This window comes from Meleagris gallopavo, chromosome 19 (assembly GCF_000146605.3).
Source record: "Meleagris gallopavo isolate NT-WF06-2002-E0010 breed Aviagen turkey brand Nicholas breeding stock chromosome 19, Turkey_5.1, whole genome shotgun sequence".
Classification (NCBI taxonomy): Eukaryota; Metazoa; Chordata; class Aves; order Galliformes; family Phasianidae; genus Meleagris; species Meleagris gallopavo.
In genome coordinates this window covers 4687041-4701900 of record NC_015029.2, presented here as the reverse complement: position 1 = coordinate 4701900, position 14860 = coordinate 4687041, and the positions used below count along the sequence as shown (strand labels likewise).

At 50.5% G+C, this 14860-nt stretch overlaps 1 protein-coding gene across 2 annotated transcripts; it reads left to right on the top strand.

Moving 5' to 3' along the window:
- The first annotated feature begins 44 nt into the window (after window positions 1–44).
- Window positions 45–14854, top strand: SLC25A25 (solute carrier family 25 member 25). 2 transcript variants are annotated; one of them, XM_003211216.4, is made up of 10 exons: window positions 45–560; window positions 7951–8077; window positions 8166–8253; window positions 9046–9157; window positions 9909–10067; window positions 10810–10962; window positions 11082–11189; window positions 11412–11579; window positions 11991–12141; window positions 12572–14854. In XM_003211216.4, exons 1-10 carry the CDS (start codon window positions 336–338, stop codon window positions 12754–12756), a joined length of 1476 nt encoding a protein of 491 aa, XP_003211264.1. In that variant the 5' UTR covers window positions 45–335; the 3' UTR covers window positions 12757–14854. The 2 variants fall into 2 exon arrangements, with proteins under 2 accessions (XP_003211264.1, XP_010719127.1); XM_010720825.3 differs by lacking the exon at window positions 45–560 and adding an exon at window positions 5254–5552.
- The last annotated feature ends 6 nt before the right edge of the window (window positions 14855–14860 follow it).

Below are 14860 nucleotides of genomic sequence, written 5' to 3'. Positions count from 1 at the left end.
CGGCGGGTCTCTGGCAGCGCCCGGTTTGAGCTTTCCTCTTTTTCTATCTTAGCGTTCTCCAAAGCTTTGCTCCTTGGAGTACGGCAGGGCTGGCGCTTTGTCTCGTTGCCGTCGGAATTGTGAGGCTCTTGTGCGATGAGCTGCTTGTCAGGCCGGGCACGACTGCAGTAGCAACAATTTCAAAAGGCAGGAAGCGTCTGCGGGAGCGGGGCTGCGCGCAATCCCAGCCCGTGGAGTCGCCGGGTTGGAGCTCCCGCTGCCTGCCGTGCCGTTCCCATCCCGGTAGCGCAGCCCGGGCGGCTCCCGGCACACCGGCTTTGCTCGCCGGAGCAGCGATGCTGCAGAGCCTTTGGCGTTTTCTATCTAGCTTCCTTCCCGGGGCCACATGCCAAGGTCCTGCTGATGGAAAAGACGATGAGGCCAGAAACACCACCCCGCTGCCAGGCCCCGGGGAGAAAGGGCCAAAGGTGCTGGGGAAGCCACAGGACAGAGGGACTGACCCCACTGAGAGGAGACCAACTATCCTACTGGTGGTTGGACCCGCAGAGCATTTTCCAAAGGTAATGGGATGTCCTGAGGCCGGAGCGCATGGTGTGCGGGAGTGTGGGGTTGCAGGGGAGTGCAGTAGTTGCTGTGTGTGTGTTTTGGGAGGGGATCAGCAATAGTGAGTGGGGTCCATGTGTTTGCATGCTGGAAGCAAAGGGACCGAGGTAATGACTGCAAGGAGGTGATGTGACCTTGCAGGCATGGTGTTCTACGGGGAAAAAATGGGGAGTCTATGGGTCTGGAAGGTGACTTGCAAGCAGTGTAACTCAGACTGCTGGCAGTGATAGTGAAGGTTGGTGGTGAGTCCTTGAGCTGCACCAGAGACTATTAGAGAGTCCAACAGATCCCAGAATCTCCTGGTCAATCCCTGGTCATTTGGCACTTGCCACAGCTCCATAAGAATCTAGTGTTATTAGGAGCAAACCAGTACTTGGTGTACGGCTGGAATGGCACAGCCTGCAGATGGCAATGGCTGTCCCACGGGAATGAGTGGCATAAAGAAGAGACCTAAATCTGCGTGAGGATGGGAACTTCCCGGGGTGGGGACGTGGTGGGTGTGTGCAGTTGGCAGAGGATAACCAGTAAGGCTTTGTCTGGGGGGAGGTGAACAAAAGCAGCTCAGTTCTCTGCTGGCCGCCTAGCACCGTGCTGGCTGACGGCAGCTCCAGGTTATCCTTGAGAGGGAGGGAACGCTGTCTGTGTCTCCTGAGGATGGTGCAGTCAGCTCTGACTTCATGTGGGTTGTGACCAAGGGTGTGAGCTGAGATTATTGGGGAGGGGCTGGGCGATGTCCCCTGTTCAGCTAGGAGGGCTGCAGCACGGAGTGGAGTGACTGCAGGATGCGTCTGCTTGGGGAGGGAATCAGTGCTGCTGCCGTGGGATTGCTCTGTGAAATAGGGAATGAACAGGGTCAGCTTGCAGGAGGCCTTAATGCCCTTTGCTGATGTTTCAGAGGGAAGCAGCAGGGTGGCATCTCTGTTCTGCGGAGCAGATGCCACTCCCTGCCTGAATCGGGCTGAAACATCTGCAGGGACTTCTGCCTTCAGCCCTACTGCTAGCAGCTGGCACGTGCATCTCCTCCAGAACAGGGAATGTGCACTTAGAGAAGGAGAGGACTTTTGTGTGCAGAGGTTGAAGAAGGACAGAGGCTCAGGACTGAAGGAGGCTGTGATGAAGGAGCAGGGCTATAGATCTCTGTTCCTTTCTGAGGGAACAGTGCTCCTTCAGTCCACGAGAGCCCATCTGTTCGCACCTGCAAATGGAGCTCTCTGACACGGGGAGGGAGTTGATACTGATCTCTTGCTTGTATGACCCTGAGAAGCTTTGCTGTATAGGAACCCTAAAATTGGCTAATGCAGAAATAGCTGGGGGATAAGGATGTGATAAAATGGAGTTATTGCAGCTTAGGAAGTAACTGCCCATCTGCTGGGAGGTTGTGGCTGTGTAATTTTAGCCTGCCCTGATTGTGAAGTGAAACACTGAGTAAAGCTCTTCTGCTGAGGATTATGCAGATCTGGTTTACCTTGCACTGCGGACCAGCTAATGCTGCACCCTGTCGCCGCGGCTCAGCTGACGGCCAGTAACTTGTGAGGCTTGATGATATATCTGTGCTCTGATTGCCCATCAAGGAGAACCATTGCAAAAAGTCCAGAACAGCATAAGGGATAGATGATAACTCGCTGGGTGAGCGACCAACGCTATATGATGTGTAAGGGAACTGGGGACTCATGGCTTCTGTTCTGCTGTGGAACGCCGTGACCTTGGGATAAGTTAGCTGGGTGCCACGTTGTGCTGTCCGAGCTGCTGTAGGTGTCTGCTGAATCATCCCGAGCACTGCCTGATACTGCAAGCAATGTAGGTGTGATAGACCTGGCTGGGGAGGCTTCATCCCAGCCCTTCTGCTCGGGGTGACTCAGCTGTGCTCCTCCTGCAGGTAACGGTTCCGACACGCGGTAGTTCCCATGAGTACAGAAGAAAATGCTGATTGAAAATGTCCCGTGTTGGCTCTGGGTGTGTGTGCCTGCCCCTGATGTCACCAGCTGGACTTGTAACTTTGGATCTGTGTGTTGTCACTGCACAGCTCACCCCTCCTGCTCACCTTTACAGCACGTTCTGACGTTGTGGGTCAGCCCTTCCTGTCCGTTCCCTTCCCCTCACAGGGCTCGGCTGACTGCCGCTCCGTGCTCTGCTGGGGTCTCTTCAATGATTAACTCCCCTCCTTCCTACACAAAGGGTGTCTTTGTGATTTGTGAGAACCTTCTGTACTGGACAATTAATTATAAGCTAGCCTCCAGAAATGACAAACACCAAGTCAGCAGGACCAGCAGAAACTTCCAGCATAGGTGCACCTACCCAGCAGGCTGCTCTGCCTCCAGAGGAGGATGTGAGCTATGTGACTGTGATGCGTGCTGGCACTTGGTATTTTTAGAGACTTTTTTTTTTTAGCGGAGTAAATTCAAAATTAAACAGCATCCTTGTATGGCTGCATCCTCCCATCTCCGGGAGGTACCTTCTGGAGCTGATGTAGTTCAGCAGTGATGAAGCAGATGCCTAAAAGAGTAGAAATGACTAGGAAAGGCCAGCGTTGGAACAGCGGGGTGTCATAACTCATGCAACACTTAAACGAGAGCCAAATCCTATGAATAAAATGGACAATGAGTTTGCAGTGTCCCTGACAGCAGGAAGAGTGAACATCCCATAGAAGGTGTGCGTTTGGCTCTCCCTGCAGCTGGAGGCATTGGTGAGGCTGTGTCCCATCCACCGCCACCCGCAGGTCCTGTGCCTGAGGCTCCGTGGCTGTGCAGTGCTGGGTCCTGGGCCTGTCTGGCTCCGGGCACTTCCAGGCTTACCAGGATTATTATGATTATTATTTTTGACGAAACCTAAAAACCTGCTAATGCTTTTTTAAATTCCCTTCATCATTATAACCTGAATTGCTGGTATAAACTTCACTCGTAATCCATCTCTCCTTCTTAGCTCCCTCTCCTGTAATTAATACCCTGTGCAAATCAGCTTTCTTAACATCATTACCTCTCTCCTTTCCTGTGACGTAGGCAGTAGGCTTTCTTCCCTAAAATGTGCAGATTCTGCCTTTTGTTCTCGCTGCCAACTGGAGATGGAGTTTATTCGGAAAATCTGCATCATGTTGGCATAGCAACCGAGCTGCCGAGCAGCTCAAATAGTGATGCTTGGCAACTCGTGGGTAGGAGCACGGAGGATCTTGAGGCTCGGTGGGCAAATCTCAGTTATATTTGTTCCTTCGGCACCCGCATGTGGGGCGGGGGGCTGCTCTGGGTGCTGAAGGCATTGATTTTGTCCGTTCCCATCTATAGCATCGGAGTAGTGGGTGGACGCTGTGGGTTGGCGTGCAGTGAGCTGTTGCAGCTGATCCCTAAGAGGATCTGCAGCCTGAGAAGATCCCATTGCCGTGCGGGGACGTCAGCAGGAGCAGGTTAAGCCTGGTTAGGTAACGCGGTGGCAGGTGAGGTGCCAGAAGGGCAGAGGAAGCCTTCACAGGTCACGGCTCCCAACGGCACGCTGCTGCTGGCACCCCGTTTTAGTAAGCCTTAAAATAACCCCTCTGCTTGAGCATTCCCACTTCAAGTCACTGCTGTGCGGCTCCACGAGCAGCTTGTTACAGACCTCGGCTTTCTTTACTCCTAAAGGACAAAATACCCTGCATGGACACACCAACCCCAGTGCACTGAGGTCCGAGGAGGAGCGCCTGCTGGACTTTGTGCTGGTCGGCACTGTTTGAGCAGAGCAAACACGGGATAATGTTGCAGTGGTCGGGAAAGCAGTTAGCAGGGCTGGCTGGAACCAGTTTGACAGACATGCTGTGTTACCTCGAGTGCAGATGGCATTATAGTGCTTGGAAGCTGGCTAATGGCTGTGTGCTCTTGGGTCTTCCCCGTGTGATGGCTCCTCTGGCAAATATCAAAGCTCGAGCTTCGTTGTATGGTTTATGTTGGCAGTTGCAGCTCTGCACCCTTTGGTACTTTCGCCCCAGAGCTGAGTGCTATCCTGTACGTTGAGTTCCACTATGTGCTCCAAAGCCTGTAATTACACAAAGTGATGCATGTGCCACGCTCCCTCCTTGGCCGGACTGGTTATCCATGAAGCCCAGAAAGCTGCTTGCAGAGTGGTTACATCCACAGTGGCAGGAACTGGAAAAGGTAGTTCTGCCCGGCATCTGTTCTCTGTAGGCCATAACCAACCACTTAATTGTCACTGGGAGAGGAGGAAGAACAGGTGGGGGGCTGCAGCTGCTGTGGCGGCCGGGCTGGGAGCAGCTGGGGCTGTGCTGGAGCTCTGGGCACGGCCTGTTTGATGGCAATCCTCTCAGCAACACCACTCAGTTCTGGCACGGCACAGTAACCTCTCTAAGTGTGGGATTCCAGAGCTTTTCCTTAAGCCGGACATTCCTGGGAATTCAGGAAGAGGAAGGTAGTGAAACTCTGGTGTCTCACGGAGGGAGAGGCAGTGCCCAAGGCCAGGCCCTGCAGAGCAGCAGGCAGACCTGGGGTGAGACGGGCAGCAGGCAGGGCCAGCTCCAAGGGCACCAGGAGCGTACTGGGAGCCCAGTGCCAGTGCTGGGAGGCCTCGTGAGAGGCTGCTGGCAGCCGTCTCCATTGGGGAGGGCCGTGGCTGCTACCGCTTCCCTTTTAAGTAGAAGGGCAGGGCTTGAGCAGCCAATCCCGCTGGAGCCGGGGAGCTCATAGGCATGTGTCATGAGACACGCCGGCATTTCCTTCCCACCACGCACTGAAATTAACTCCGGGAGTCTGTCGGCACTGCGTCCTACCCGGCCTGTCCGAGCAGCGCAGCCGAGTGTGGGGCACAGGAAGATGCTCTGCCTCTGTCTCTATGTGCCGGTGCTGGGGCAGTCGCAGGCGGAGTTTGAGTACTTCGAGTCGAAGGGGCTGCCGGCCGAGCTCAAGTCTATCTTCCGCCTCAGCCTCTTCATCCCCTCCCAGGAGTTCTCCACATACCGCCAGTGGAAGCAGGTATGGCTGTAGGGGGAGCGGGGCTGAGCCCCTGGGCTGTTTGGAGTGTGGTGAGCTCCTTGGGGCTGCGTTGGATTTGGGGCTGCGTTGGATTTGGGGCTGCGTTGGATTTGGGGCTGCGTGCCGCTTGGTGGGGGACTGCTGTGAAAGCACACCTCATTTTGGATCTTTTGATTCCAATCTGAGAGGAGCCCACCACTTAAACCCATCGACCTGACGCAGTTTAAATAGAGAAAAAGGGGTTTTCCAAACCCTCCGCTCACGCTGAAGGCTTCATATCCTCTTCCTTTTCCTCCCCCGCACGCTGCCCTGTGACGAGATGAGTGGAGTCTGCAGCAGCCACGTGTTGCTGGCGGGGCTGTGCAGGGTGTGCTGCTAGGAGCTTGTGCAAGAGCCTCTCCATTCCCTCTTACAGCAGCTGTGTGGGCCTGCTGTGCCCTGTGCTCTGCCCCGTCCTGTGCCCTGTGCTCTGCCCTGTCCCTGCACACCATTTCCCAGGAGCACAGGAGCTGAGGCTGAGCTGCTGAGCTGGCTGGCCTTCTTATGCCTTTGCGCAGGTGCACAAATGGAGATGTGTGGGGCTTCTAGATGTGTGGGGTCCCGTGTGTGCTGCAGGGCATGCATAGTGCGGGCAGATAGAAACACCTGCAGTGAGCACCGCTGCCAGCGAGCCGATTGCTGTGCTGAGATGTCATCCTTGCTGTTAAATCCAGGAGCTGTGGGCTGAGGTCTGTCCGCCTCTCTTTGCATTCTTGTCCTTCACACATGCACGAGAACCCTTGCAGGTCGCTGCTGTACAGGGGCAGTGTATTTCCTGCCCAGGGCAGCAGTGGCAGTGTGCAGTCTCTGATGGCTCATTGCACATTGCTGCTGCTGGGGAAGCAGAGAGGTAGAGCAGAGAGTTGCACAGTCACATCTCTCCTGCAGCAAACGCCTCTGAATTATTTGTGACTGTCAGCTGCTGGGGGTTGCCAGCGAGAGGGAAGCCCTGATTCAGCTGTTGGATGCCAACCCGCTGACATGTGAGAGGTGCTGCTCTATCTTTAGCCCACAAGGTAGATGTGGGGCCGTGTCTGAACTTTACAACTGTCATATGATAAATTGCAGATTAAGAATACTGGGCACACCTCAAAGGTCAGCACAGCTGGGACAGCACTTTCTTATTTAAGGCTCATAAGATGGTTAGAACTAATCCTCATAGCATCAGGGCTGAAAGGACAGGACGTGATGGGGTGAGAGGAAGATAGATTTTGAACGGTGAAGCATTTAGTATCGAAACCATTGAAAACAGCATTGAAATACAAGCTTAAGGCTAATGAAGGAAACCATTGTCCTTGGGCTGAGGAAATGCCACCATAAGCTTCAGAGGTAATAGATAAACCTGAGCAACCTTGAACAAAATACTGGTGATCAGAAGATTGGCCTTGGTTTGAAGCCTCTGTGACAGCCCAACTGCTGCACGCCTAAATGTTACAGGAATTGCAACCAAAAAGTAGGTGATGAAGTGATGAAGTGCTCTGAGTCACACCTCTTGTAGTGGCACTCCCTGACTCGTGTTGAAAAAGACCTCTAAGCTGTCAAGGGCAAGTGACCAAACAAGAAGGGAAATGGGAACTCCCTGAACTGCATTCTTGCAGCCTGGAGATCACCTCTGCTGTCAACAAGTAGCCTCGTGCCCTGAGATAGCTCAGTTCATCTGCCATTGCCCCATGCTGGAATGAGTTAATTTGTCGTTACCTCGTCCCTAGCTGTCTGACACAAGCTAATTGTGATGTTGGCTTTGTCCTACTGAGAACTTCTCTTGTTCTATATGCATCTCATGGAAACCTGTATAATTAAAGCACGTAGCTCCAGGGTGCCTAAACCAGTTCATAGGGGTTTTTATCTTTGCTGTGCCCACTGGGGCTGGACAGGCTTTTTCTGGTTGAAGTTGGTTCTTGCCAGGGGTAGCATACTTCCCTAGGGATCATATTAGGCATGACATTCCTTCTCCTGTTCAGGCTTATTTTTTTATTGCTTCAACTTTGGCAGTTAATTTTCTATGCAAATGTTGTTGCTGCACGCTTAGACCCTAAGGAGGCTCTCAAGTTATGTCGTGTAAGGTGTTCATCAAGATAGAGGACTGCGATTAGATACTCGATAGTTGCAGCGTATTCCCAACAAAAGCATGAGGCATTACATCTGGCTAACTTTGGAAGGCAGTTGCCTGGAATCAGGTGGTCTTTCTACTCTCCTGCTTTCCTCAAATTTCTTGGGGGAATTTTCATAATTGTCCGTTGCTTTGTGAGGGGAGAAAAGCCAAAGCAATTTAGGAAATGATATTTAATTACGGTGGAAGAAGGGGCAGATCATCAGGATGAACAAAGGAACTGATGTTTTTTGATTGTCTCCTCAACAGAAAATTGTGAAGGCTGGAGACAAGGACCTGGATGGACAGCTGGACTTTGAGGAGTTTGTTCACTATCTCCAGGATCATGAAAAGAAGCTAAGGCTGGTCTTCAAGAGCTTGGATAAGAAGAATGATGGTAAGAACCTTTCTCTTGCTCGCAGACAGACTGCTTCTTGCTTCAGCTTGTCATACAAATACTTGAGCTCAGTGCCTTCTCTCTGCAGGCCGTATCGATGCCCAGGAGATCGTACAGTCTCTTCGGGACCTGGGAGTTAAGATTTCTGAACAGCAGGCTGAAAAAATACTGAAGAGGTGAGGGTTCAGCTGGTTGTTGTGTCTTTCTGAAAAGATCTTCAGGTTGAGAGGGGACAGGGAACGTTTCTCCTCTTTTCTACCCTGTATCCACTTTCTGGAGACTTCAAATCCTTCCTTTTGCCTGTTACTCTTCATTTTGATTTTTTCCAATTAAATAACACTTTTAATGCTGAAATTTGTTGTGGAGAGTTGCTGTAAGAATGTTGTGCCTTGCTGGCCTTTTGTGGGGAAGGGCTTGCACCTGAGCTGATGGCATTTGTTCCTGTCTGATGTCCTGCTGCCCTGTGCTTGCTGCTTTGAAGAGGGAATGTGCAGTTGCCCTTTGGAAATGCTGAGTGCGTTTTGCATGTGGCACTAACATGTTAACAACCACTTATTTGTGCTGTTTTTTTCCTCTTTCTTTCCTCTGCAACCCTCCCTCTGTCTGTTTGCCTGTGTGTCAGAATAAGGACGGGACACTTCTGGGGTCCTGTCACCTAGTAAGTATTTTTTTCCCTTCAGTTGGGAAACTAGCGGTCCTAACTTTGATAGGAGGGGGTACAGCAACTCCTGTGGTGCAGTTAAAGGGGAAATAAGGGAGAGAAAGAGGGAGACCATGTCTATCTCTCTGCAGTATTTGGTGTGGAGAAGATTTCTTGGCTTTGTCTTGTGTCTCTTTGGAAGTCTTCCAGTAGTTGCTTTGCTAAAGCTTTTTTTTTTTTTTGATGTAGGTCTGAATAATCAAAGGGAAGGGGAGGAGAAATTTGTCACCCAGTGGGAGTCTGTACTCACTAATGATAATTTTTTTAGCATGGATAAGAACGGGACGATGACAATTGACTGGAACGAGTGGCGAGATTATCACCTGCTGCACCCAGTGGAGAACATTCCTGAAATCATCCTGTACTGGAAGCACTCCACGGTAGGTTTCTCCACAACAGCTCGTGGTCTTTTCCCCAGGTTCTCAGTGAAAGCCATAACCCCAGGGAGCTGCTATCAGCAGTCTCTATCATTTTCTTCATGGTTCGATTGCTGCTTTGTAGCCCTTGAAGCCCAATTGCTTCCTGTCCTGTCCCTTTATCATGCCACCCATCACTGGCATTGCTTCTGAAGCCTCTGGCACAGGTGATAACAACTGTACATTCTGCAAGAAGATGTATGTTCACTTGGCTTGTGCATCTGAGAGCTTGTACCAGCAGCCAGATCCTGCCAGCTTAGAACCTGTTAAGACTGAAATTGACTTGACAGGCAGCCGTCCTTCCTGGTGATATTTCAGTGTGTGCAAATAGCATGTAATGAGATAAAACTGGCTGCGAGCTCTGGAGGTTCCAATGAGGCCCAGTTGTGTCCTTGTACAGCTGCCTACAGTTGATCTTTTTTAAATTTTATAGATCAGTTGATCGTTCTGTTCATTACTGTGATCCACAGTGTCTTAATGAAGACAAATGTTTAGCAGTTCCCAGCTTCCCAAACAAATCTGCTAAACCTTGGTGAGGTGGTTTAGCACTGGCAGTCCGAGCGACCAGACACAGCTGTTAATGATTACAGATATGCTGCTGTCATGAAGTACTGGAGAAGCTTATTCCAATACTTAGCACTGACAAAGAGAGGTAAAACTGCAGCAGTTTTGCTAGCTGATGAGACAGTTCTCAACATCTTCTGTTCTTTTGCAGATCTTTGATGTAGGAGAGAATTTGACTGTCCCTGATGAGTTCACAGTGGAAGAGAGGCAGACAGGGATGTGGTGGAGACATCTGGTTGCAGGTGGAGGTGCAGGTGCCGTGTCCAGAACCTGTACAGCTCCCTTGGATCGCTTGAAAGTGCTCATGCAGGTATGATGGAACAGTTCCAGTTTGTTTGAATAGCCTGAAGACTGATCCCCTTAATGTTCTTGCCAAAATGGTATCTAGGAGGTGATCCCGTTCATTAACTTGATATAGCACTTTGGCTATGGTCAGTCACTATATTGATATTTTGGAAGTCTTTTTGGGTGATTTGAATGGTCAAAGTCGTGTCAACAAATTGTCCTTCATTGACTAGAAAAGATAGAGAGAGGCTTTTGGGAAGTAGGCATGTGAAAACTGCCAATAGTTGGAGAGTTTTGTGGTTCAGAGCACTGGATGAATTGGATTTTTGTGAAACAGGTTCAAGTTTTGGGTGTTGAGTGGTTGTAGTGGTGAACTGACAGAGCTGGTGTTCCATGCAAGTGTTGTGTGTTACAAAGGAGTTACAAAAACCTAGTTTTAGTTTGCCTTCTCACTGTACCTGCTCTCGAGTCATCTGAGAAGTCTGTTCTGTATAGCTGGCCCAATGCTAGGTATTGGAGATGGCTGCTTAACCTTTCCCCCCATTTCAGAGGAGTATATTGATTAGATCCGTTAGTTAACATTGGACTTCACAAAAAGGAAGAGGAGCTTGCTTTTCTATTGTAGAAGTTATTGAGAAGGGATTAAAGCCTTGGCAAATCTCTGGGTAAATAAAAAAAGTGCCCTTTTGTCCCTGGATTACAGAAGAACGTAACACTGTCGTAATCAGGACTGGAACTCATCCAAATTCACTCTCTCTCTCTCCCAGGTTCATGCCTCCCGCAGTAACAACATGTGTATCATTGGTGGTTTTACTCAAATGATCCGAGAGGGTGGAACAAGGTCACTGTGGCGAGGGAATGGCATCAACGTGCTGAAGATTGCACCGGAATCCGCCATCAAGTTCATGGCTTATGAGCAGGTAAGTGAAAGAGCTTGGGAGGAATCTGACCGCAGCGGGGGCTGCGGAAGGACGAGCTGAAAAGAGTGGCTGAGGAAAAGCCAGCGAAGCTCAATGTCTGTCTGCCTTGGCTTCCACAGATCAAGCGGTTCATTGGTACTGACCAGGAGATGCTGAGGATTCACGAGCGGCTGTTAGCTGGCTCTCTGGCTGGGGCCATTGCACAGAGCAGCATCTACCCGATGGAGGTGAGACCACTGACACTGCAGCCCCTGGAGGGTCATGGGAGGGTGCCAGGATGAGCTGATGTTCTGCCCGTATTTCTGAGAACTCGTTAAGCAAGCTGATACCAAGTCATGCTGCTCACATGACACCCGCTGCAGTCCTGACTGTCCTGGCTCTTAAGAATTGCATCTTTTCTCCTGTTGATTCTCCTGTAGGTCTTCATGGCATTCATTCTTGTCTTCTAGGTTCTGAAAACACGGATGGCTTTGAGAAAGACAGGACAGTATTCAGGCATGTTGGATTGTGCCAAAAACATCCTTTCCAAGGAAGGAATGGCTGCCTTCTACAAAGGCTACATTCCCAACATGCTAGGAATCATTCCGTATGCTGGCATTGACCTGGCAGTGTATGAGGTATGGAGCTGTTATTGCTTCTGTAGGGTTGTGCTGCTTCTGTAGCTTTATCAGTCAAACCAGTCAGATACTACAGGAGTTTAAATAACTTATTAAAGCTTTTCTGATCAGCCTTAAGGGGCACAGATGAAGTTTTTTAGTCAAAATGGCCTAAAAGATAATCTAGTAAGATGATTTTCCTTTCATAATTGGCATCATGCTTGATTCCATGTTTCTTTTTTGAGAGAATTGCAGCAGCAAATTAAAGGTTTTCATTCTCCCAGCCCCCTAAAGTGGCAGTAACTCAAAAAGATCTGAGAAGCCTGGCTGATATTGCACGTACCTCCCTGGGCCTTTGTGCTAGATCTTTTATGTAACTTGTTGTTCTTTTGATTGCATCTTCACTGCTAACATCCAGCGTGTTCCCTCCAGACACTAAAAAATGCCTGGTTGCAGCGCTATGCCGTCAACAGTGCTGACCCTGGAGTCTTTGTCCTCTTGGCTTGTGGCACCATATCCAGTACCTGCGGACAGCTTGCCAGTTACCCCCTGGCTCTTGTGAGGACACGCATGCAGGCCCAAGGTGAGAACTTTGGGGAACTCTGTGTAGTGTGTGAACTCCTGCCACGGTCTCTGAGCAGGGTAAAGGTCCTCCGGTGCAAACACTGCGGCAACAGCCTTAACTGGCCGTGCTGCTGAGCAGTAGGCTGTGTGCCACGCTGGACAGTGGACTTTGTGCTGTCCTCTGGAGCCAAATGCTTCGGGGACAGAGCAGTTCTGTTTTCCTCAATCAAGAATTTGGGCTAGTGGCATCTGCAGAGCAGTTTGGGAAGATGGCTGTGATGTGCAGCACAACCATGGCTCGCTGACAAGTTAGGTGTTCTCCTTAGAGCCCCTTTGGTCTGTGAACATCCGTGGGAAGCGCACGATTAGAACTGCCCTTTGAGACAGGTGCTGGCTTCGTGTTCTTGTGGCATAGGTTGCATGATTTATTGTGGCTCTTTGCGTTGCAGCTTCTGTGGAGGGTGCTCCCGAGGTGACGATGAGGGGACTGTTCAAACACATTCTGAAGACTGAGGGAGCGTTTGGCCTTTACCGTGGGCTGGCCCCAAACTTCATGAAGGTGATCCCAGCCGTCAGCATCAGCTACGTGGTTTACGAGAACTTGAAGATGACGCTGGGCGTGCAGTCACGGTGACCAGGAGATGCCGAGGACTTGGAACTCTGAAATCTTGGGGTGCGATCCCAAGACGTGCAGTCATCTCTCATTCTGTGAATGTGTCGACACTAAGCTGACTAAGCAAAGCTGTGAAATCTCTGATAGTTTGTGAGTCAGGAAGGGGAGGGGAGGATCTGGTGTCCTTTGCCATCTTGCTACTCAGAGCTCTACGGAAACCATCACGTGGTCCTTTTTGTTGGGCCTCTTGGGAGGCTGGGAGCTGAACTCCTGTCCCAGTCTTAAGGCATTTGTTCGTTTGAGGTCAGTTCCCAGCAGTATGGCAAAGTAGCAAAGATATGGGGAACAGTCTGCTTTCAGCATATTCGTGTACAGAGCTGTTTGCCTGCAGATGAGCACCTTCTGACTTGCTGGAAGAGCTTCTTTTTCCATTCAGTTGTTAACTTCCTACCTGTTGTTCAGATTTGTACAAACCTTGTGGAGGAGCTGCTGCCACACCAGGCTTGTCATTATGTTTACATATATTCCTTTGGGTAGGAGATATTCGTGTTCTGCTTCCAAGACTTGACATGAAAAGTGATTTTTTTGGAACTATTCTGATTTTGAGGGCTGGTGGGCAGTGGTTTATCCAGTCAGGCTGAAGGTTACTTAGGCCAGCCTGATGAAGGATTAGGATTATTTATTTTTTATAGATTTAAGTGTGTCTCATAAATCCACTAACAAGATGCACTTACTAACAGAAGCAGCAGCCTAGAGCCTGCATGCCTGTATCCTTTGCATGCCAGACTGGCTTGTCTTATACTCAGCAGGAGCTTGGAAAGGGGAAGGCTGGAGAGCCCTGGGTGGACTGGCACCTCGATGCATGGCTTCAATGAATAAACAACTATTCCACAGCTCCTGTGCAGCTGTGCTCCCAGCACGACACGAGAGCCCCTGTGCAGCGTTGCATGGACCTGTGCATTCCATTCTGCCTGGTGCCCAGGGTGCCTGATGGACCTTTCCAAGCCCCGTGCCTATGCTGCTACCTATCTCTTTAGACCTCTTTGTAGTTTGATGTTCAGGTTTGCATTAGCGGGATGGAGTCCCCAAGCCAGGAGTCTGTCTGCCATGGGGAGGGCTGCAAGGGAAGGGCTGGTTGTCACTGGGAGACGTCAGTTCAGTCCTGAAAACACGCTTGCTTTCCTTTCAAAGGGTGCTTTTCGTAGGGCTAAGGGAAAGGGACGGCTTTAAAATTTCTCTGTGTTACGGGCTACTTTAGTGGATAGGATCTGGCTGCTGAGGCCTGGGAGATCCTCATCCAATTCTTCGTTTTGGGCAAGATGGACCACCGTTGCATTCCACTGTTTTACTGCTTAAAGCATATTTATTTTGTATTTATTTGAACAGATTTATGCCAGACTATTTTTATAGACTTGTTTAAATATTGTTACTGTGCTTGTATTTCTCCTGTTTCGAAAAGTTCTCTCTCTGTTTTCATACATCACACAGCTGAGTCGTGGGGAAGGCACTAAAGTCGGTGGCGTCCCTTCCCCGGGGGTCTGAGCTGCCTTTCCCCAGCGTGGGGTTGTTGCTGGAGGACCTCAGCCCAGAGAAAGGCTGTAGCAAGAAGCCAGGGGAGAGAAGGGAGCTGGTGAGGAAGCAGGGATGAGGGCAGAGGGCTCTGCGGGGCTCGCCTTGCTTGGAATCGCCTCCACGCGTGGCTGAGAGGGTTTGGGGGAAGTTGGGAAAGTAGGTCTGTGCATGTTGGGTGTCACAGTGGCTGAAGGAGAGCGATCCTGGGGAGTCTGTGAAGGAGGAGGAGGGGGAAAACTCGGGGACTGAAGAAAACGTGACTTTCCATAGAGATGGGAGGGAATTTGCCCTCGGACACGAGATGCTGCAGTTGTGTTTCGGATCAGCAGATCCTGCTGCTGAGCCACTGCTCCTTAGTGGGCGTGGTGGAGAAGCGTGCCAGAAATCAGAAAAGGATTTGCTGGTACTCAGCAGCTGAGTTTGGTTCACAGAGAGTCTTCCAGATGAGGCTCTGTCCTGACAGTGCTGTCAGCATCAGCCGTGTGGGAACCCACCCGATCCACAGCAGTGATTAAGAGTTTTTTCCCACCTCCCTCTTTCTTTCTTTTTTTCC